Raw genomic sequence first — 24,607 nt, forward strand, 5'->3', positions numbered from 1 at the left:
CACAGATCGCCATGGATGCATTGGAGCTTTCCGTCGGGTAGCTTCGCAGAGAATGTGATTGTGACCTGCCACCTTCCACAGCCTCTGCTCCACCCGCTCGAGGGACAGACTCAGTGAGGATCCTCGAGCAGATAGGGGTAATTACAAATGTGAGCAGCACAACTGTTTTAACGGTGGGTATATAACCTAGCTGGAAAGCCTAACGCAGGTGAGCCGAATGCATTCCAGAGGGATGCTTGAGAGAGACCACTTCTTTGCCCTCAGGAACGACCACCGCGCTCCGGGGATGGAACCCGGGAGCTGCCACCTTCCCTCAGGTCTCAAGAGGACACAAAGGGAGATCGCGGCCCACTCCGCACCCTCACGATCCGAGCCCCGCGCCCACCCGCGGGCCTGCCCCGCTCCCGCAGCCGGCGGCGGCTCGGCCCCCTGAGCGCCCCGCCTCGGCCCGCCCCTCGCGCGGCACGCCGGGCCAGCATGGCCGCTTCCCGCCCCGCCGGGCGCCGGGGCTGAGGGACGCGGGGACAGCGCCCGCCGCGGGGCCGCCCGCCATGGAGGCCAGCTCCAGCTGCGAGAGCCTGGGCGCCGGGCGGGCGGCGGCGGCGCGGCCGCCCAGCGGCGACTCCCTGTCCAGGTACCGCCCGCCGCAGAGCCATCGCCCCCGCCCGCGGGGCTCGGCGGCCGGGGAGCACCGCGGGGCGTGGGGGCAGAGGGAGGGAGCGGGGAGGGGCCGCCAGGGGAAAGGAAACCGGAGGGATGGAGCTGCTGCTGTTTGCTCCGTCCGTGGGCAGGAGGCTCCTGCGCTTCCCCGCGGTCGGGTCTGTCCTGCCGGGGTGTACCTGCGCTGGGGGTGGCCGTGGGTGACGGAGCAGGAAGGCAGGCGTGGACTCCGCTCGGCTGCGGCACAGCCGCTCTCTCTTTCGGGCCTTTAAGCAGAGCAGGAGATGCTACCTCCACCAGGCTCTTGGTGAATCCCTGCATAGGCAGAGCGGTGCCCCTGCCCTTGGTACCTGCGGTGGAGGGGTTTGGGAGATGGGCAGCAGAGGTGAGCGGTGCTGGCAGGGCAGGTGTGGCACCCGCTTGGGAGCTGCCTTTGAGCACGCTGCCATGGCCACACCAGGCCTTGTCCTCTTCAGGAGCAAATTTCCTGTGGTGTCTTGAGCCTCTGTAGTTTTGCCATCATGTTTTTTTCTGAGAGCCTGACTTTGCAGTCTGAATGGCTTGTAATGCCATGTGGGTAATATTCAAGGTCCTTAAGCCACAGAAGCCAAAAGGAGACTTTTGTGTTCTTCCCACTGTCCATGAGCTACCAGTGAAATTTGAATTTAGTGACTGAAAGCACATCCTGCTTGGGCCTTCTGCTTGATGGAGAAGGTTGCAGTAGGGTAGCACGGGCAGGCACTGAGAGACTGATAGGGCTGGTGGTGTGGGAAGCCCTGGTGTTGTGGTAGGGCCCAGGAGCAGGATATCCTGATGGCTGCTGAAGGTTGTTCTGTCCCCTTCTGGCTGCCCTTGCCATGCCCAATTTGTAGGATCACTGGATAACTCCGGGTGAAGAGATCACAGCATCCCTGAGTCCAGCTTCCCACTCATACCAGAGACAGCTTTAAGATCAGATCTTTTACCCAGTTTGATCTGGAAAACCTACAAAGATGAAGTGCACCCAGACTCTCTGGACAGCCCATTGGCATCTCCTGTGTATCTTCCACTGGCACTGGTGGCACTGGGGCTGCCTTTTTGGTCCCCCTAAAGCAGTCTCTCCCCAGTCTTTCCACACAGGCAGGGTGCTCCAGCCCTGCTATCCCAGTGGTGCTTCCCTTTACTCCCTCTAGCTCCCTCGTGACTTCCCTGCACTGTGAGGCTAATACCTGGATGAAGTATTCCAGAAATGCTCTACTGAAAGCTGAGCAGAGGGGGATCCTTCCCTGGATCTCCTGGCTCTGCCTCTGTTCTTAGGGCCCAAGATGCTGGTGGCCACTTTGTTGCCAGCGTCTCAAAACTCTCATGCTTGGCTATTACCCAGCTGCTCCTCAGACAGGCAATGCACAGTTTGCGCTCGGGTTTCTTCATTCTTGAGTCCTTCATGACTCCTGACCCTCATTTCACCCTTCCTCATGAAATTCTTCTGTTCCCTGCTCTCTGTACTGGTTTCCTTGTGCAGTTCTACCAGTGCCCTGCCAGAATTTGCAAGCTTCTTTCCCCCTTACCTAACTGACCCAATATATTCTTCTTTTTATCTCTGCATCAGCTCAGGCAACTTGGACCCATCTGGAGGTCATTCACTGTAAGAGGCCTATGGACACTAAAGAGAGCTTAACTCAGAAGAGCCAGTGGCTACAAGGAAGCTCCTGTTGAGCCTCTCGGCAGCGTGCCCTGCACAAATGGAACCGTGGGGAAATTGAGATGATAAATCTGTTGCTGTTGAACATGCACAAGGCTGTGTCCTCCCAGCCCCGACTCTGACAGATTCCTTGGGATGTAAAAAAGGCTTATTCAAAAGCTTTCAGAATCTCAAGTCTCTGCTTGAGCATTTAAAGCCCGTAGAAGAAAGCTAGCCAGTTGGGAGGGTTTAATGTACTCCAAACAAAAGATAGGTATTTGAAATAGATTGATGCTTTTTATCTGTAATTATTAATAAAAATACCCTCATCTTGAGTTGGTGTACGCTGTGAAACTTTTTAGTTGAAATGGTTCAAGGTGAGGGCAAAATTACAATAAAATAAACCTAGGGTCTTGTAATGAGAGACGGCTGGTGACCTTTAGAATGTTTATTATCAGCTTCCCTTGCAGTGATGCATATGCACAAATAAATATTTGTCTATGAATTGGACAGTAGATTGATTATCATCAGAGTTTTTTTTCATTAAAGCTGTATTGCTATTTGATTTTATACATAAGAATAATTCTGACGCTAATTGGACTATTTGTATGCATTGAAATATTTTAATCTCTGTGACTGTGATCTAACAGCTAGATCAGCTTCAAATTGTAACCTACGACACATTTTCACCAAATTATTTTGTTTAAAAAGAAGAAGTTAGCTTTGGGGATGATGTGAGGAGCACAATGAATCATGAGGATGCTGTCATCAGTTTTGATAATTCATTTTATTTAAAAGGAACAAAAATCAAAAACTGACTCAGAGGTCACTCATCTCAGAATCACCATTACCTAGCCATATGAAGCTGTACTGAGTTGTAGTTACTGAATTGTTTTATGCAAGATTTAGAAGACTTGGAAAGGTGCTGATATGAAATACATACATCAGTGCATTCTTTAGATTCTCTGAGCTCCTGGTTGGAAGTGTTATTATTTCTGGAGGTATTTAAGATCTAGCACCTCAAGGAGACATGCTTGATAGAGTTTACTTATACATAGGGCTGCTCACATTTGAATAAGTGTCCTGAAGAACATTGTAGGTTTGTCTTTTAATAAAGCACGTGAGATATGGCAATAAGGGCATTTGACAGTGAAAGTTGCTTTGATATTTTAGTAGACCCTAGAAATGTGTGGTACTTGTGATCCTTGAGGAAGATGTAGGAATAATTGAACAAATGTTACCTACTTTCTGTCCCAACTAGAATAACGTTTGAAAAACTCCTAATGAGACATACAGTGTAGTTGTTTGTACAGGGTAAAAAATTGCCAGCTCTCTGTGAAAATACCGAGTTAGTTTCAGATGAGCAGGTCACAGCTAATTAACTCAGCTGCCCTCATGGTTGTGCTGAAACAGCTGTTCTGCTTTTCAAGTCTCAGCCGTCTCACCCAGAGCTGGCTTTGTGTGGCACAACGCCGTGTTCTGCAGCTCTCTGTGGTTTCCAGAGGCCAGTACTTAGGGTGGACATTCCCCTTCCATCCTGTTTTCATGGAAGACACATGACTATGAGCCAGCCACTCATAAAGAGCTGTGGTGGTATTTGACCAGCAGCTTGCGAGGAGTGCTTGTGTGTCTGCAGTGTCTGTCCAGGAACAACCCGTGAGACAGAAGAAGGAGTGAGGTAAAACACTGATTCAAATGTTTGATGAGCTACAGTATGGTTATGTCCAGAAGAGTGAGCTTTTCTCAATGTTATGGACTGCTTTTATATCTCTAGAATAGCCTGAGGATCCTAGGTGAGTGAGTGATAAACGCAGTTCAGCTGTGCTGGTTATTCAGCTTTCTTCCAAGACCATTCTTAAAATGAATTTGTGAATTTGTGGGTGGGTTTGTTGTATTGTTGTTTTTTCAGATTTGAGGTTGCATATGGACTGCCTGACCTCTGGAATTCAAAGGGGCAGCCAACAAAATTCTACCATGATCTTTTCCTTTTGTGAAAGGAAAGCCAGATACAGTTGTGTATGACTTTAGCAGAACACATGACTTTAGGGAAAAAAGTGGTAGCAAAGTTCTTATATTTACTTTCCATGAGAAGTGATTAGGCATTTTGTTCATGCAGCCCATATGCTTATGTTCTGTAGTTTCTGAATGAGCATACATCTCTCTGTATTCCTCAGAAAAAGCATATCACAGTTCAGTCTGAACATTGGTCCAGTAAGATACCTAAGAGGCTTTCTGTTAGGTCTGCTGAAGATAAATTTGTATTGCCTGTGCAGAACGGTGGAGGTGATTGTACTGCAAAAAAACTACTATAGGAGATGTCAGTGATATTTGAAAATCAGTATAAAATTAGAGAAAGATAAGGCAGCAGATGTTTCCCAGCAGCATGACTGTAGCAATGCTTGATGTCACGGCTTTCTTGGTTGCTTGTTATCACCTTTGTTCTGGTGTTTATCATCCACAGAGGTCTGCAGACACAGTGGATCCAATGCACTGCATGTTTACTGAAGCATATGAGAGCAATCATGCTCCTTGTCTTTATGTTTGCAGGGATAAGTCTGAAAACATAAACTCAGTGTAAATCAGTGCAGCGAGGTCTGTTGAACCAGTAACTCCATGAGGTATGAACTCCCCCCTTGTCTCAAATAAGGCTCTGTCAATACCTGGTCTGATTTAAGGCTATGTTGAAGGAATTCTTTCCCCATGGGTGAGAATGATGCTGAAGGGAGTTGGGTCTGTGAGCTGTTGGCTGAGGAGGGCTTTAGCTGCAGCACCACATTGCTACCAGATGCATGAGCTTTGCTGATTGAGTTGTTTTGTGATGAGTCATTGAACTTAGAGCTTGAAAGGGAAGATTTTTGCCAGTTCTGGTGTTTGGTGAAATGCGAGTAGCTGTCTTTTTCCTCATGGGCTTTGAGAGCATTTCTGGCATTTGATTTCTTGTAAGTGCAAAGCAAGGTTGTTACATTAAAGACAAGTACATTGCTGGCTGAGTGTTGATAATGAACTGGTTTTGCATCTCAGGAACTTGACACTAAGCCTACAACCAATTAGCAACTCCAGATGGGCTCATTATCATTGATTTTAATAAATGAGTGATAATTTCTAACACTTACTTGCAACTGAAGTCCATTCTGAGACAGGGGTGTTTTTTCTGGTGTACTGTGTATTGTGAAGATAAATAGCAGTTCTGCCTGCATATAGATCTGTAAAATGAGGAGAATCTTTTTAATAGTCTCAGGGTTTGGGGCATAAAATAATGAAAATAACATTTAGTGAAAAGGACTTTAGAGCTTTTAATTTATAGCAGTGAAGAGAAACCATTGCCTCTAAAGAATTCACAAATTATTTTTACTGGCAGTCTTTGCCATGCACATTTCTGCTTCTGCATTCAGCAGAAACCATTTCTACTGGTCCCAGAGTGGAAGACCTACAGCTTAAAAGTTTTCCTCTGTCTGGCACATGCACATCTCTTGATCCCAGTTCTGACTGTTCAAGAAAATGCTTTTTATTGATGACAAAAATATTTGGGTTTAAGCATATTTTCCATTTGAGAATATAAAATACAAATGCCACTCGCATGTTCATTGTGTTGTAATTAAGGTTACACTGGTGTTTAAAAGCCTCACAGGAACTCGCAGTATTGTAGTTCTAGCTGCTGTACAGATGGTGATGCTTTCTGTGTTGAGGAGATGGGGACCAGCTATTTAATTGTGCCTTAGCCAGGACTACTCTATTTTTAATAATGCCTGTTGGATAATTTTACTAAGCTCTTGGAAGTGCAGTTGAGTACTGAGACTCCTTGCTAAGAGATTGGGCACAGTGTGAGAAAGTCTAAGGATGAAATGGAGAACTGCAGTGGAGACATGAGGCAGGATCTGACAACTGGCAAGGAGTGAAGCTGGGCTCAGAACACGACTCTCCTGGGTCCCATCAAGCACTGCCTTTTTTGAAGAGAGATGGTAATGCTGTGTTGACTAGCAGTCTCTTTGCTAGACAGCGCTGAGTTGTACACGTAGATCCTTAACTACAGGCTATTTACAGCAGGGCTGCAACCACAGAACCTGAATTTGAAGGTTGTGTATGACCTGACAGTGTCAAATTACACAATTCCTCGTCTGTTGCATGATTGTGCTCCTGATAGGTTAACACCTGTCTCGAACATATTTTGTTACCTATTTCTGATGTTTCATTTTCTCCCTTCCTTTGCTAATTCTTTTACACCTCATGTGTACAGGCAAGAACTGCATTTGGAAAGGTCATAAAACCTCTTTAATGACTCAGCAGATCAATTGTCCACATCTTATTCATTAATCTTTTCCTGATGAGCTGCTTTGCTGTTACTGGTTTTTCGGTTCTGAGGGTATCAACAGTGTAAAACAAGACCTGATCCATACACCAAAGGGCTTTTGTTGACTCAGGAGCTGGACTTGGTCCTTGTGGGTCCCTTCCAGTTCAGGATATTCTGTGTTACCAGAAAGCTTAATCAAGGAAAACAAACAACAGGCCTTCATAAAAAATGAAGGAAACAGTCCAGAGGTCACCTTGATATATGACTGTTATGTATAAGTGTAATTGTAATACAGCACATGAAAAAGTCTTTTTAATTGTCCATGGGAAGCCCATTCCACTATGAGGGAAGAGTGTGACAGGAAGGGAATTAAGTGTTTGGTTTCTGGAGATGTCTGGGATAACCCAGGGAAGTGAGAAAATAGGAGACACTGTCACAGTAATTACCCCATCTTCATTTTTAACTGAAAGAACATCTTGCTTTTTTATTGCCCCAGTACTGGGAGGTAATTGAAGAAAAAAATCAGTGAAAGACAACAACAAAAAAATCAGTGGAACTTTTCAAGTATTTGGTTTTCCCTATCCTACCATCTGTAGTTACTTTTGCCAGAGAATGTTCTCACTCAGTAATTTTCCAGTGATTTCAAGGTAGCTCTTTTTTTTTGTTTCTCTCTTGCTTCTCTGCTACATGAATTCTTTGCCATTGCTTTCTAAACCCTGATAGATTTGATGAAGAGAAAGTGTTAGCAGTTTCTGAGTCCATAACCCCTTCAAGGTGATTTTCTAGTAATTTTGTTAGCTCCTCACAAATGCTCCCACTTTACAAATCTGGCTTCTGCAGTCTTCTGGCCATGGCTCCAGAACCATTAATGCTAGGTCACCCAATGATTCAAATCTGGTCTGGATCAGGTGTGGGTCCGTGATCATATTTCTGCTGAAGTATTTGGAAAAACAGCACTATATGGGGTTTTTTTCTTTGTTCTGGGAAGACTGGCAACACCTGTTTAGAATAAAACAACATTTTTATCTGGAGTTATTTACTGTGATGTGAAGACTGCATGTCCAGACAAAGTGTTACACTCAAAATCTTGTTCACAGCCAAAAAGGCAATGTGTTTTTATATAGCAAAGAATTTATTCTTAACGTAGCTGAATTTTTGGAAGTCTAATAATGATTAATCCAGATGCAATTATTACAGAAAAATAAAGAATAATAATGCAGTTAAAACTGTTGTACCTTTAGTTCTTGGTTTCTATCCTTCTTCCTGGTGTTAGGTTCATCTGTCTTCTGCTCCTCTGGGTTCCAAGGTTGCTGATTTTATTCTGGTAGTAGTGGGTGTTAGAGCAAATTGTCAGCATCTGGAATGCTTTCTTGGGAAATGTATGAGGTTCATCATGTTGCTTTCTCTCCTTTCTCTCCTTTCTTTTCTCTCTTTCTCTCTCTCTTTCTCTCTCTTTCTCGCTTTCCTGTAGGACCCACCTGGGGTCATTTTAGTACGTTTGGTAAAAAAATTTTACACCTGTCTCTTTTCTTCATTGGTCTGCAGTTCCACATTGCATCTGAGTTTTTGCTATGCATAGTTGCTTTTTTGTTATTAGATACAATTCCTTTGTTCTCTTTGTTATCTCTGAGTCCAGTTTTGTCCAGCTCCGGGTCTGCATTTCTTTGGTTGACCATTGGTGATTTGTTTATGGCTATGGTGCCAAGCCTGTGCCCCGTTTCTCATCCTGTGCCTCTACTCTTCCATGACACACCCTGTGTCTCAACTTCTCAAGTCCTCTGCTGTGATACCAGACTCTTGTATTTCTCTCTACAAAGTTACATTAGTGGTAAATATTCTGTATAGAATAGCTGCTTTTTATTGTTGTCTGTGCAAAACTGTTGTTGTACCACACACAAACAAAAATAAAACAGAGGGGTTATACATGCCTGACCAGTAACAGGAATTGTAGTCGCGCCTAAACCAGTTAAACCAAAGCTACAAGAAGGCCAAGAAAAGGCAAAGCAAAAGTGACATGTCCCAAGGCCTTGAAAATTCACTACAAAGCTTATGGCCTTTGAAGAACAATGCAAGTACTGAATGGCAGAGCAAAAGGTTAACCCAGCTATTTTTTTCTGTACAAAATCTAACTGCTGGAGTGAATATACCTGTGATCATTGCTTGGTGTTTTGTGATCAAAGTGTTTGTTGTGTTTCTACCCCGGTACAAAATGAACTGATACATGAATTACCGAGCTGAACCACAGCCTCATTCGTACCTTCTGCCTTTAGTGAAAATAAAGCATTTGTGCTGTTCTTATTGCTGTTTTAATAAATCCTGTTGTTGATTTCAGTTGATATCACTGCTCTGTGGTCTACTCAAAGAGAAAGAATCCACACATTGGTAGTAGGATTGCCTTCATGAACAGATTCAGCTAAATCTGTTCAGGAAAAGGCTGGAGGCTGGGAATGAGTTTGGTGCAGTTGTGAGATTGAAGGGCCTGTCTGCCTGCTGTGGAGAGCAGATCCTGAAGGTAAGGGCAGGTCACTGGGACCTGTAGTACCAGAGATGAACTGCTGAAGGATGACTGTCAAAATCAGTTGATTTAGCCAGCAGATAGATACCTTTAACAAATCAAAATTAATCAGCATCTCACTTGTAAGTAGAACTTCTCTGAAAAGAAATTAAAAATGTGGAATCTTCTGTTCATATTTTACCCAAGTTGACTTTTGGAGTAGACTGTTCTTGGAAATTCAGGCTGTGTCTTCCAGTCTTAGAATTGGTATCTCACTCCCACACAGCAAATGAACCCCCACACCTTATGAGGGAGTGCTTCCCAAGTCTTTTTGCTCAAAGGTGAAGCAGCATGCTAACAGAGTAGTCATTAAACACTGGGCTGTGAGAAGGAGGATGTGGGGGGACTGTTGTGGATGTGTTCAGGGTTTGTGCGAGCAGAGCAGTGTTGGGTTTTCAGTATTCCACCTGTTTGGGTACAGCATGTGCTGATCACTGTCTCCAGCACCACAGAAAGACAGAGTTGACCTTTTTTGTTAAGATATACTCTGATTCTAGATTACACATTCAGATTCCACTTTCTGCTTCCACCTTTCATAGAGAAAAAATATAGGCATCCTGTATGAGATTTTTCTCATCTGATTGGATCAATGCAGGGTTCTGGTAGTCTCTGAGTTGGTGGTTTTTCTTTTTTTTTTTTCTCTTTTTTTTTTTTTATTTTTGAAGACAATGAGAAAGAATCAATTTTGTAGACAGTGAGTCATCTCAGTTTCTCCACAGTGACTCTAAGTAGAGCCTACAGTGAGTAATTCAGATGTGACCACCTACACAGAACTCCCTCCCCATCATTGTGGTAAGGGCAAAGAGAGCACTGAATTTGGGTTGTTCTCAACTCCAAAAAAGGAAGGAGCTATTTCTTAACTTACAGCATCCCTCTTTTTTACATGTTAACTAAATATATTTGTAACTGAGAAGAGAGCAGAGATTTGTAGTCGGGTTTCCTGAGCCCCATTTCTCCATGTATGTGTATGTATTTGTCTAGTTTGTCCACTGATAATTTTTCTAACATTTAGATAGTTTTAGCCATGTGTTACAGAGGTGTGAAAATAGTATCTTGTGACAAGTTTTGCATTTAAGCAAAAATGGATATAGGAAGGGAGGGCACAGCAGTTTTTCCTTTACAGAAAAAGTTTGTTTGATTTGCAACACAAGGGAATAGCTAGATGAGAAGGATATCATGAATATGTGCAGATTGTCTTGGACAAGGCTTCTCTCAAGTTGGAGAAATATATTCTGTTAATTTTGCATTTCCTTCTTCCCATTTGCTTTCTCTGGTGTCTGCAAAAGGCTGTGTTCATTTAAACACACAGCAAATACATGCTACTCTGCCATAAGACCATGATCTTCAGGAAACCAGGGTAGGATCTGGTTCAGATTGCTCTATCTCCATGGGAAGTAGGTATCTAAAACCTCTCTACCCTCAGCAGAATCTATAAACTCCACAAATAATTCAGTAGAGCAAAGATAAGGATCCACTCCAGGAAGGCTGACTAGCTGTTTAAACTCCACTGCCTGGGTTCCCCTTGGCTTAGTAGAAGCAAACACACCCATGTTATCCACAAGCCAGAGGCAAACTATTCTGACCTCATTGATCCTACTCCTTTTTGAGTTCCTTGTTTTTTCACATACACTGATTTCTGCTTGAGGAAGCAGAAGTGGCAGGAGGAAGTGGCTCTGGGTGATCTTAGTTTAGCCCTCATTTCAGATGAATGAGAACTGATGAACAGAAAATTCTCAGATGAGCTTGCATAGTTTGTATTCCTCATTTCACTGCCAGGCAGAAGAATTCGAAAGAGCTTTGTTTTCAACATGTACCCTAGAAGTTCTTCCTCATGTTGAGATGGAACTTCTTGTATTTTAGTTTATAGCCCTTGCTCCTCATCTTGTTGCTCGGCACTACCAAAGTGAGTCTGGCGCCATCCCCTTGGCAGCCACCTTGGAGATACTGCTGAGATCCCTTCTCAGTCTTCACTCCTCACACAAGTGCTCTGTGTTTCTGGAAACATCTTGTGTTGGCCTAGGTGGAATTTCAGGAAACAAAGCTGCTAAATTACTGAATACTTGTCTGACTTGAGCCTTGAGATTTTGTTAGGGACTAATTTCATGCAGGGGCTGAACTGTCAACAGAATAAAATGTTCCCACTTTTTTTTCTGAGCTGAATGTGGCAGAGCACATGGCTGTGTAGTGTCTGTGAAAGCTTAGCAGGGTGTTAGAGTTTTGCTAGGTGATACAAGACTCTTCACATTGGCTATATTTATACATCCTTTCTTCCTTCTTTTGATTTTTCCCAGGATGGAACAAGTAATGTCATTGATTAGTAAATCACAGGCATTTTTAATTCCTGTGGGTGTTCGGTTTATTGGGGTGAGGGGTTGTGTGGTATGTGTCTTAAAGAAAATCAAAACTTTAACAATGTGTTGCGTTCTAAGGTGTTTCTTAAATAGGGACATAGGAAGGAAGCTAAAGAAAAAACTGAGACAGCACATGAACTGTGAGAAGTACACATATATTTGGTTAATCTAAACACAACTAGTTCTTAGTACATAGCTAGAAATTGAGGTGCTGCCAGAACACAAATTGTAAAAGAGAAGTTACATCTGTCTTTTTATTGAGTTCTTGTTTCTGTCCTAAGGTAAGTACTCATTAATATAATTCTTGTTTCTCTTTCTTTCCTTTAACAAGTTAATAGATTTTTCCTAAAAAATAAAAATTAACAAGAAAATGAAAGATTTGTTGTTTTGTGTTTCCATTTTTTTTTCTTTCTCCTTGCTCTCCAGTTCTGGACTAATTTTTGCAACTTGGCGTGGGAATGTCTGAATTTGCATCAAAATCCTGATAGTTTTTTACTTGTATGTCTTTCTCTGGCTTGATAAGTTTTTAAAGCAAGGATGTCAATGTTTATAAGGTAGATATAAATACTGATTAACTGCAAGGGTGATTTTGAATTGTATGTAGGATTTCCATCAAAGTGTATGTAGGATTTCCATCATGGCTTTTGTCTTTATTCAAAGCACTTGTGGAGACAGTTAGATGTTGCCAGTTCTCTTTCTCCTGTGGGATGCAGTGGGAAATCCAAGTTTGCTCTGATATAGGAGAGAGCAGCACCACCCAGGTGTCTTAGTTCTCCGCCACAGGACGTCCTGAGCTCTGGAATCAGCATTTTCCACAGGCAGGGCTAGCAGACAATGGGTGTTCTTGTACCACCAGGAGACACCTGAAGTTGGGTTAGTGAGTTCCCGTTTTGCCAGAGCAGCCATGCAGCGTGGAGATTCCCTTGGCTGAGGCAGCTGCCTGGGCTGTCTCAGGGAGAAAGCTGCAGGTCAGGACATGTGCTGGTTTGTCACAGCCCAGCAGATCTCTTGCCAGACGTCTTGTCAATCAGCCATCTCCCTGATGGCATTCTGTCTGTCCCTGTGCAACACTGCTTCAGCCATCTGAAGCCTGAGGTGCTGGAATGTCTCCACCTCAGCCATATTTTTTTGACCTAGAAATAGTTTTCTCAGCACAGGCAAGATTTTCTTTTCTAGTTTAGTCCTGCCCTCTGTAGCATCTGATATTTGAAAACAAAGGCTCTAGCTTCTTCTGAACAATACCAGAGATGCCAAAAAGGAGCATAGCAATAACCCAGTGTGCAGGAAGCCACAGAGAAGAGCAGGTGAGAGTGCTGTTCTCGTAGACTACCTTGTTTATGTTGGCAGTAAACAGGGTTGTGTTTTGAATCTCTCTTCATCTTATAGGATTGATTTATCTTCAGTGCTAAGGGCCTGTGCTGGTGGTTGGAAACCCCTAAGCTTTGGAGCACAGACCCAGATGTGTGCAGCATCTCTAGGAGGTCTGTCAGACCTTCCTCCCAAGGCCCAGGGCAGAGGCAGATGGACAGGGCTGCCTTTCCATTGTGTGTCACCTGGGGAACGTGGGATGCCTGCCTTGCCTGCCACTCCCTGCCCAAACGCCTAATGCTGCAAGCAAAAGGGCTTGTGCTGGGCTGGATATTGCAATCCAAACATTTCCATTAGGAAATGGAATCAGACCAAAATACTGGATTATCAGCCTGCTTTCAGAAGGTAGGAACTAACTTTGCACTCCCTGGATATGGGCTGAAATTAAATTGGTAGAGCAGAGTCAAAATGTCAGTTCCCTGCGGAAGTCTAACAATTTCTTGTATTTTTTTTTTTCTTCTTTTCTCTTGTAGCTGAAGATCATCCCATACCAGCTGGGAGCTTGTTAGAAACTGAACTTCCCTTTTGTTCCTCTCATGAATACAGATCATTTTGTAGTTATCTTTTTTGTGCTGCTCAGAGAATATTGATCCAGGGGTCTCATAGGTCTTGTCTTTCCTGGTTTTTACCTTCTGGATTGTTGACTCATGAGAGCATGATACTGTGGGCTCCTTGCTGTTATTAATTACATGATGCATATTGGTTTGTCTTTGGGTGTTGGTCTTTATTCTTGGAATCTTGCAAATATTTTAAACAATCAGCCTATTGTTTAGCAAGTGCTCTACACACACTGTAGGCCTTTTGTGAATTTCAGTTTTAAAAAAAATAAAAGAATGACTAATGGAGCATGAACTGTGCTTGTGACACTGTAGTCCATTGTGTAACTATTGAGAGCAAAATTTGCATTCCTAGAAAAGCTTGTTCACAGTCAAAATATAGGGCATTTTCTTTATGGCTCATGGGAAAAGATGGGCTGTGTATTCAGCTCAGGATGCTACTTGGAAGGATCAACTTTTAAAAAATGTAATTTTCCTCCCTTGGAACATTGAAGTCAGACTGAGACCCGGCTTTGCTTGGCAACAGAAGTGACTTTTTCATTCAGGCAAGTGACATGGGGGGCTATTTTAGGTCTGTCACATACATGCACCATGATTTGTTTGCTAAAATGGCTTCTCTTTTAGATGATGGTCAACTTTGACATTGATGGCCCTTTTAAATAGCGAGAGTGCAATATTATATAATATAAATGTATGCCTTCTCTGAATGCCAGAGGCAGCCTGGCAGTCTGTGCTTTTCTTGCCTTCAAAAGCATATTTGTTTATGGCTTTTAGTTCTTCCCCTCTGAGGTTGTCACAGGTCATGCAGAGGTTGAACTTGGATCTTTAAATGTTTAGAAAAATTGTGAGTTCCACTCAACTCACCTGAAATTAATAGCTGTCTGTCCTGCATGTGCCTAAAAAGATGGTACTGGGTGCTCAGAGGGGTAAGACTGCATCTGACATATGGTATAGGTAGTTTCCTGTGGCATTTCTTGTCTAGGTAGAATAAGTCTGTTTTGACTTTTTATTTCACTGTGAAGAATTAAGATCCAGTTGCTGCTTGCTGGAGATACCACTCCTTTGTCGGTCAGTGAAATCTCTTTGGGAAAGGCATTGCCTTTTATAATGGGCACACGTGGTGCCAGTCACTGTGGGATTCCTGTTCTGGGAGGGATGGTGTTAAAATGCTAAAACTTAGTTTACAGCAGCAGAGCCTGTTCATGGCAGAGTGGAAGCCAGCAGAGAGTGCCCAGCTCCTGCTGCAAGGCCCTGGTTCGGGCTAGATGCCAACAGAGCTTTCAAGTGCTTGCCTGGAGAGGGGTGTATGAGGGACTTTTGAGGACCCTTAGGAGTATGTGTGTATACACGGGTAAGGACTATGGGGACCACTTAGCCTTAGCACAGATCCACAGAGAGCTGCAGCAAATGGGAGAGTCTGATGTGGGCAACAGCTGGGTGTCCCAGCCAGTTCAGCCAGTGCTGGCTGGGACAGAGTCATATTCATGGGGAACAAGTGCTGGTTTGTCTCCCTCTGCTCTGATGTGACCCAGGAGGTTTTTCAGTATTAGCTTTTTCTTCTCTTGAAGAAACAGGAGTGTTGAAAGTATTGGGGAGGGAGTGTTGTCAGTCTGAGTTTGGGAAGTGAGCGAGGAGTGCACAATACCTCTGGAGCATTACACTTGTAAGAGAACTGCCCAAATGCTACAAGTGCTTCTATTCACAGCCCTGCTGTAAATTTAAATCAATTGGACCCAGCTCTCTTGGCATCTGAAGCTTCGAATTAAATTGTATTTGCCACTCGTCATCATTAATTTGCAGTTTTCACCTTGATTAATTTTTAGGAATGTACATAATGAGAAACTTCTAAAAAAACAGGAAGAGAGGAAATGGAAATTTGCCCTCTACAGTGTTTTTCTCATTTATGACCTCTGTGTCTGAAACTGTATTGCTCAGTGGTGCATTTTGTCACCTGTTTTCTGTGTCAGTTCAGTGACTATTGAAACAAAATATTCTGTTTGATACAGGAGAAATGGTGTGAGCAGCTCATGCCAATTAGTGTCTGAGTAATTGGCACATCTTTGTGAGCAATGAAGCAGCTGCTTGTTTTACTGACAGAGATAGAATATTCATAAAGAAAGTGCTGAAAATGTGGCTTTTTCACTGATATTGGTTGTGTTATTTATAGGAGTGAGCCAGGTTAGTTTTTAAGACATTGGTACAAAAAATAGGTGTCCTCAAGCCCTGTGCATCATGTACTGCAACTCAAAGTGGGCATATTTTCCAGAGATGTGTTTCCCTTCTGTTCCATGATGTTTTTTTTTTTTTTGTAGAGTTCTGGGTGTTAAATTCATATGCATATTCCCTCTCCTGGATTTAGGAAGGGAACTTCAGGAATCAGAACTTAATCTTATCTTCTTCCTTTCTATGTTCTCTAGTTTTGGGGTTTGTTTTTTTTTTTTTTTCAGACAGTGTCTTACTTTGAAGCAATACCAAAGTCTCTTTTTAACTTTTCAGTCTGAACAAGTGTCATAGAACCATAGATTGGTTTGGGTTGAAAGGGACCTTAAAGATCCCCCCTGCCATGGTCAGACATCTTCCCCTAGACCAGGTTGCTCAGAGCCCCGTCCAACCTGGCCTTGCACATTTCCAGGAATGGGACATCCACAATTTCTCTGGGCAACCTATGCCAGTGTCTCACCACCTTCATCATATCCAGTCCCTTTCTGCACAGGATTTACTTGTCTTTGGGAAGTTGTATAGAATTTATGTTCTTGCTGATCAGAAGTATAATATACTATACTATATGTATACATCATGTTTTTGCTGAACAGAATGAGGCACACTTCTAAGAGTTTGCTCAGAAATGACCATTCTCAGTAATTAAAGCTGAGATGGTTTAGCCAGATCACACCTCATATTCATTTTGTGACTTCTGTCTAAGATTTTTCCAGAAGTTGTTGTTTGGTTTGAAGTGACACATGAAATTGGTTGTTGTGACTTTTCTTCTTGAGTCACACAATATAAGGGAAGAGGTTGTATGGAGTGGACATCCTTAGACTGATGTTCACAGAAAGTTTTTCACAGAGATCACAGTAGGAGTTTTCCTTTCCTCTGGAGTATGAAGACAGCAAAGTAAAATGTCCTGGCTTTGGAGTATGAAGAATGTTGTATTAAGTTCACAACAACTGGGGTAAGGATATACATAGAAGAGCTCAGTCCTTCAGAAATGGTGCATTGGTCTGCATCAAGTTAAAGCTTCGGGGCTTCATGGTTTGATTCTGGCAGTTTCTTTGCATCTTTGTGCTTATCTTCTACCTGACTTGGGTGCTGTCTTGCTCAGATCCTCACAAGCTCAAAGCACCCTCTTCAGAAGCTTGTACTTGTGCTTTCTACTTCAGGGAAAACTATTGCTTCTCTATGCGAGGAAAGAAAGAACTTCACATTCAAACTCTTAGTGTAACAGTTGCCAGAGCAAATGGCAACTATGAATTTTGTTTCTATTCCTGGGCTTTCTTATACATCACTTTTTTTTCATTGCAGGGAGATTACCTTGTATCATTAATGGCAAATGCCATTTAATGATACTTTTTGAAGTGGCTTAAGACTTTATCACGGGTTTCCCCCAAAATATTTCCCCTGCATGTTCATAGTTTAACAGGTCAGGTTTGTGCATCACAGACACTTCTGTCTACAGCTTCTTTCCATCTTTGTTGACACTTTAAGCTCAGCACGCTGGCATGCCTTCAATTCTGCTACGGGTGCAGTAATACCTTTCAATTGCCTGAACAGGAACCACCGGAGGGCATCTGTCTGAGTCTGAATTATGTTTAAAAACCACCTGGCATATTGTGGGATAGTCCTAATAATAACAATGAACACTTTATCAGGAGTTGAGTCACTGTGCTCAGTTTCCAGTGTAATACTCTTACTAGTTGCATGTATGTATTCCTTATAGCCAAAGGGTTACTACTGCGTGCAGACATTGTATAAGACCATTGTGCCGACAGCTCGTATTTGGGACCATTTATCATTCAAAATCTGAAGAAAAGCATTTAAATAATAAAAATAACTACCAAGATGAAAGACAGATCAGTGTTAGTTGCACCCTAGACCTTTTCCTGCTTCTGCGTGGGGGAGGAATGAGGAGAGGAGTAAATAGGGATGGCAGTCACAGGAGAAAGGTGCTTTCCCTGAAGGTGCTTTTGACCTGTTGAAGGGGTCTCTTTTCGTACTTAACACAGACATCCATCAACAAGGACAAGGAAGAGCTGTCTGGGCCTGAAGCATGGGGAGGAGAAAAGCTCCAGGAGATCCTTGGTCATCCCTGATTCTTCACAGGAGCTCACTTATTTTTCTGTAGGCAGACTCAAAGTATTTTGTGAATCTGAGTATATGCTGTTTTCCAGAACCTTAATGAAGTTCAGAGCCGATACTGTAATTTTGCATGTTTAAGTAGTATTGCAGCTAGCAGTGACTGGCACAGCTCTAGTAATTTTAACCCTGGCTGAGATCTGTCCAAACCTACCTGTGTTCTGAGATGTTTGTCAGGTGTCCCCAGCCCAGCACTTACACATGCCCATCATGCCCTGGCCATCCCTAAGGTCTGCTCTGTGTTGCCTTACTGGTGAGATGCAGCTGTTGGGGGTTTGTCCCTTTGAGACCAGGATGTCCTCAGTGGGGTCTTCAGCACATTAAACTGATGCCAGACATACCCGTCAGGCTGCCAAAAGTACTGCACGAGGCAGCTTTAACTTCACATCGGCAAAAGCTGGGATAATGTGCAGAAGCCACGGCAGAAGCATGAGCAAATTATTTGCTTGATTTGATGCAGAGGGGCTGGTGGCAAAGCATTCAGGGAGCCCTGGTGTCCTCACTCTGAGTTTGTGTGCTGGTCCCAGGATGCTCTCCTGTTCTCCCCCACCCAAAGGCATCTGAAACTCTGTGGTTTGAGGATCTTTGCTGTTGTACTGGCAGCAAAGGGGAGCTAAGATTGACTAAACCACTGAAACTAATAAACTTCTCATGTGCATGCAGGGACATCAGATTAATTAGTTTGCTAAGCAGTGGAGCTGGAGCTGTGCAGCTGCCTGACAATGATAAGAGGAGGGAGCCACAAACCGGCGGCCTTTCTGCTGTCTGCTCCTTCCTTCCATCTCAGCTCCCTGGAAATGGCAGATGAGGAGAACAGAGGTAGCAAGCCAAACATATGCAACCTATGCATACTGTGCTGAGCTGCATAATCCAGGGGTATTGTTCACTGTGTCTGCAGGCATTGCTTCCCAAAAGCTCCCACTGCTGTCACTGGAGAGAGGCTTCACTGGTGGTTTCTGCTGGAGCACAGGGACATTGGTGTGGGGAGCTTTTGAAAATCTACTTCTAAAATGCAAATGCTTTCCTTCTTTAACAGCCACTTGAAGCCAAGCATGATCAATAAACACAAAACACAGTCACAGCTCAGACATGCTGTGGATTATGATTCTCCCCTTTTTTCCTTTTCTTTCCCCCTGCATAATGCTGTTTGCCGCTTAGTTTGAAAGTGAAATTAATTAACAATTTCATAAAAATCTTTGGTTTACAATGATTAGATAATCGCTGCTTGTGTATTAAGCAGTCACTGGGAATATATCTGGGCAGACAAGTTGTGTCAGCAGGAAAACTGGTGAAATTTTGATCCTTTTGTTAGCACTCACTCTCCCTGGGAGCTGTTCAGAGCAAGTTAGACAGACAGCTCTTGGGGACTGTTTGGGTCTAGCTTGTCCTCGCTTTGGGGCAGAGACTAGCATGCTCCACTAAACCTGTCTGGTCTTTCCAGATCCCTTTTCTGTCTTCAAAGGACATCAAATTTTTGATGCAAATGCTTCTGCCAATAGGTTACTGTGATTTTGCTGTGGTTGCTTGGTTCAGTAAGCTGTCCTGCATAGGATACAGGGCCAGGTCAGCTGCTGGTGTGCCCTGGCTTGGGTACTTATACCTGTGCTAAAGGATTTATAAACTCAATAGAGCTGCTGACCTTTAAAATGCATTTAAATACACAAAAGAGTGGGCCCTGAAAGGGGAAGGAGCTAGAAGGCTTCTGGAGGCTTACCCTCAGCCTCTGGCTCCCCCGGCTGGAGCTGGTGTGGGAGAAGGCACAGTGGGGACCCAGGGACAGGAGGAGTCAGGCTTGTCACCCAACAATAACAGCATCTACAGTGTCTGCTTGGTCTTCGTTGATAACTTTTGAGTACCTTAAAGTACACTCTAAGTACCATCTCCTTATAGGTTGCTGTACAGTAAACAGGTGCTGCTCTGTGGAATGATTAAGTGTTTCTTTTTTTTTTTTTAACATGCTTTAAAAAATGGAGTTAATTAAATGGGTGCAAAGACGAAGGTGAAGACTGACCGTGCAGAAACCAGGCTGAAAGAAGTTTCAAGGGAACACATAAGGGGTCTGAGCTCATTTAAGGAGAGTAATGTAAAAATGTGGTTTAGTGCTAAGCCTAATTTAGCGTGCCTGCAGGCTGCTGTGCGCAAAGTGTTCTCAGCCTTCCTCATCATCTCCAGATACAGATTCCTTCCCTCTCTGTGTGCTGCATCTGATGATTTATATAGCCATGTAATGAATCCAATCAGCCTTGTTACCCAACAGAAGACTCTCTTCATGTTTATTAATAGTTTACTGCCCCGTCAGATCAGCAGACTGAGCTGTGCATCCCATGATGCCTGTCCAGCACAATGGAGATGGCAGCAATGTGCAGTCTGGGTCCAGAGGAGAGAGGAATGTGGGCAGCCCATCAGCAGCAGCAGCAGCAGCAGCAGCAACTTTATATCAGTTTTGTTGTAATGTGAAACTATACCCAGATACAGTGCTTATATGAGGCCTTTTCCTTCATAAGAATGGGAGGTTTTACAGATTTGATTCTTGCTGTTTTGGTGTAAGATGATTTTCTGCCTGAACAGAGACTGTAGGGTGGCTGGGGCATGAGTTGTATGAACAAGTCACTCTGGCCATCTAGAATTATGTGAGTTTACCTGGCAACACCACAGGAGTTGAGCACATTGGAAAGCTGAGTGATTGGCTGTTGAACCTTGTACAACAAGTGCATTCAGTGGAATTGTGCTAATCAATTGGCACACCAGTGTAATTTATTTTAAATAACTTTTTACTGTTCCTAAAGGTTCCATTTTGAAGTTTCTACTTCATAGGATGAAAGAGGTGCCAGTGCTCTTTAATTCTTGAACAGACAGGCCTAACTCCCAGCAAGAGCCCAATTTTTCTGTCGTCCTTTTTGTTTTTAACACTCCCTGTGCAATACTTTGCCAAACTCCAAAGAATAGAAATAAAAATGGAACATTTTGGCCTTTTGGTGGCTGTTTATCAGGAGCAAAACAATTTTCAGACAATTACCAAATCTCCAGGCCCTTTGGAAGCTCAGATACAGCTATTTCTAGGTTGTCACATGTCTAATTAATATAAGTAGTAACAGTAATGCTCCTGCTGGTATTCTGCTTCGGCCAAGGCTCAGCTTCCAAGTCTCATAGCTGATCCTTAAGAGTATCTTTACACCCAGCTAATACCTTTGTGGGGTTGGTAAGAGTGTGGGAATTAATTGGTAGTATTTATCACTGTACAGTGACTTCAGGGAGTAACGTTGTACCTCATAGGATCTTTCTTTGCAGTCATCTGGGGTTTTAAAAGTCTTGGTATCAAATACTCATTTTAAGCAGTTAGGGTTCTAGAAGAGGTTGCAGCATAAAAATGCTGTAAAATATAAGCTTATTTTAATTGTTTACAGCTATATTAGGAAAACTGTATAGAGAAGGAAAATTTTTGTTTTTTAGATTTGTTATTTAGAGAATTGCATTTTATATCATCAGAGACATATGCTGGGAGAATCTTTTTATTCTCCTCAGCTTTGTACACGTGTACAAGAAGAAAAGTTGTGTGCGATGAAAAGAGTTTTAATTCTGAATTTCTTCCCCCGCTGTACAGCTGCGGTCGGGGCTGTGCTGGCGCGCATTCAGGAGTCTGTCTGTTTTCATCCCCTTGCAGTGCACTAATATCTCCCATCTGAAGGGCTGAAATGGAGGCCCTTAGTTTCTAATTTAGGATTTAGTAATTTAGGATTTGGTCCTGTGCTAAGGAAACTTCCCCATCCAACTATCCAGGAGCCAGTCTGACAGTTGCTCTCTCAGCACCTGAGCTGGGAGCAAAGCCCCTTTGCAGCTGCGCACACCGCACTCACAGACAGATCAAGTTTTGTTACCATCTCCACCCCGGATTTCCCACAGCAGGGTCTAAGATGACTTGATCCTTAAAACAACTTAATCTTGGTGCAGTAACTAAATAAAATAGCAGCTCAAGCTGGTGCCTCTGAGGAGGGACCCCAAACAAAGGAAGCCCTGGGCTCTTATACCCTGCCAGTCTAAATGCAGGATGGTCTGGGGTCACTGGCGCTGGTTGTGTCTGAGTGTTCGGTTACCTGGCCGAGCCACAGGTCCCCAGGCCCTTGGCTGTGCAAAGGGTTGGCAGTTCTGGCCTCTTGGCTCAGGCTCTCATCACACACAGCCCAACCTGCAGCTCCACTGCAGCTGCTCACCCAGCTTTTCCTCTGCTCAAGGTGGTGGTTGTGTTAATGTTGGCTCAGTCAGAGACGAGTTTTAGTAATGCATTGTGTACGCTTTGGTAATGCCTGGTAATGGCAAGTAGGACAAGTTCTCTTAAATCACTGCTGAGGGCTGAATAACTGAGAGTGGAAAGGGTAGGAACAGTGGGAAATGCCTGATACAGTTGTAAGAGAGTGGCTGGACTTGTCAGCTTTTGAACTTTCTTGAGCACAGTTTTGATGCACTCTGGTGTTTCTCTTTATAGCGCTTCCACGTCGCAGTCGGACCATTCCACTCACACCAAATCTGCTTCTGCTTTGTCGTCTGACTCCATCTCCACCTCAGCAGACAACTTCTCTCCAGATTTAAGGGTATGTTTTGTCTTAAAAAATAAAAAAATACAAAAATGTGACCTCCTTCAGAGAATATCTTGCTTCTGTGAGTTTGCTATGGTAAAATAATGTCAGCTTTCAGCAATGCCAAAATATATTTAGCCAAATTACTGAAAGGACCTGAAGTCAAACAGGTGAAATTGAAGTTTAATCTCTACCATATGATATCCTTCTTTATAAAGGTGTTTAATCTTGAAAAAGCTGACTCTGCAATCCTTAGTTGGAGATGAATTTTCAAAGCCACTCCATTTTCTTTTAGGTGCTTTAAGTGAAATCCTCAACCTGTCAGTTATATATACTTTTTCTTCCTTATGTATGTATGTATGTTATGTATATGTGTTTATACATAAGGTGTTCAGTCTTGAGAGCTTCTGCCTCTTTGTAAACACTGAGTCCTTGGAAGTACCTTCTTTCAGAGAAAGATTGTAATCTCCGAGCTGATAAAAATAATCTTCTGTCACAATGAATTGCTCTGACATAAAAAAGGTCCAAACAGGGATCTTTTAAGTCTGCTATTAGATTAGTTAATTATAAATTCAGAGTTCTAGTTCGGTGTCACAGGAGTTTTGAAAGCTCTCTGTATGTTCCTCTTATGAAACCAAGGGGTTTGTTGATATATCTTAGCTCTAAAAAAAAAAGTCCGTGGGTATAAAACTGTTGGTAGTGGTACATTGTATTAACAACTTCTGCATTTCTCAGCTGTGGTTGAGAATCTTTGTACAATGTAAACACAGTAAAATTGCATAAAAATCTCTGAGTACAAAGCTAATTCCTTTGACAACCGTGATGATTTTTCATCCCGTGAGTGCTGTCTCAGTCATCCATAATTAATAACAGAGAGTCCACCTGTTCATGACAAGTATATGAATGTTTCTTTCTAAAGGCAGCTTATTAGCCAATTTTAAGCTAAGATTTGGAAATTAATCAATAGTTTATGTGCATTTTATGATAGTTTGAACCTTTTGCCTATGGATGCAAATAGTTATCTTCTGAACACGCCTGGGTGTGGAAATTTGTAATATGTCTGAAGTTTTCCCCCTGTGAAGTCAGGGTATTCAGTCACTCTAACATACAGAAAATATAATTTTTAGGCTGAGGCTAAGTGGCTTGTTGATATGAATAAGATTGCAAATTCTGCTACAGCTGTAACTGTATAATATTATGTTATATATATGATATTATAAAAAAAATTAAACTTACTTAACTTTTTTTTTTTTACTGAAGTTTGCATATGTGGAATTCTTTTTTCAGTTTTGATGTCCAACTCATCTTCTCACAGTTTTTGTGACACTTGAGGACTACCTTTAGAAGTAGAGACCAAGCCAGTGTTTCCTTTTTAGAACTGAAGTTGTCTTTCCCTTCTGGTAGTTAAGATGGCTCAACATGTTTTCTTTGCAATCCCGATTGTGTCTTGTGACTCTTTCCTCCCTTTTGTCACCTTATCTGTGTGAACTGTAAGCTGTCTGGGCAAGGATTCCAGTTCTCCTCAGCTTGTCTGGTTTCCCATTCAACAGAGCCTCTGTACTCACTAGCAATCAAAAACAGTGTCCACAGAGGGATGTTCACTTAGCTGCATGAGAGATTTTTTTGAGCAGAAGATGCCTATGTGTTCCTGGAGGCCATTAGGAGCCCATAATTTCATGCTGTGCCACAGTTCCTATAATATGCAGGAGAGATTTCTTCACAGCCTGCCTGCTTTTTTTATTTCTAAGCAATCTAACGTTCTGCCTTGACTGGAACAAATGCAGCTCCTCTTTCATTTTAGAGTAGTGTTTCAGGAGAGATGGTAAAGCAGAGGATTGCTTATTTACAATAGTGTCACTGCAGGCTAAGTGTGAGCACCTGCTTCTGCTGGCTTCTTGCTCTTCACCTGCATCAACTCTGTGTGAGCACAATTTCGCACATGTCTTCTGTGCTTCACCTAAAGCTTACTCTTGCAGAGGTGGTGTGAGTGGCTGCAGTGCACCTGTGTGTAGGTGTAAACCTGGGTCATTCCTTTACACTCCAGTGGCTGCTTGTCAGTGGTAGGCAGACGTGGAGAGAATGCATTCCCATGCTTCTACTTGTATTAGAGTATAGGGAGAAAGAGACAGTTTCCAATGCTACAGATTGACTTAATTCTCCTCAAGGTACTCATGCATTTGTCATTTCACTCCTCATTCCTGGGATTGTCCTATGCTGGAGAGCTGTTCTTGGGGGTCAGGTGGTC

At 43.0% G+C, this 24,607-nt stretch overlaps 1 protein-coding gene across 1 annotated transcript in view; it reads left to right on the forward strand.

Moving 5' to 3' along the window:
* The first annotated feature begins 480 nt into the window (after nt 1-480).
* Nucleotides 481-24,607, forward strand: part of MTMR2 (myotubularin related protein 2) — a 63,028-nt gene continuing 38,901 nt past the window's right edge. Inside the window, exons 1-2 of the mRNA XM_030943241.1 lie at nt 481-634; nt 22,272-22,377. Of these exons, the coding sequence (XP_030799101.1) occupies nt 552-634; nt 22,272-22,377 (189 nt within the window). The 5' untranslated portion in view covers nt 481-551. The remainder of the gene's footprint in view (nt 635-22,271; nt 22,378-24,607) is intronic.

This window comes from Camarhynchus parvulus, chromosome 1 (assembly GCF_901933205.1).
Source record: "Camarhynchus parvulus chromosome 1, STF_HiC, whole genome shotgun sequence".
Taxonomy (NCBI): domain Eukaryota; kingdom Metazoa; phylum Chordata; class Aves; order Passeriformes; family Thraupidae; genus Camarhynchus; species Camarhynchus parvulus.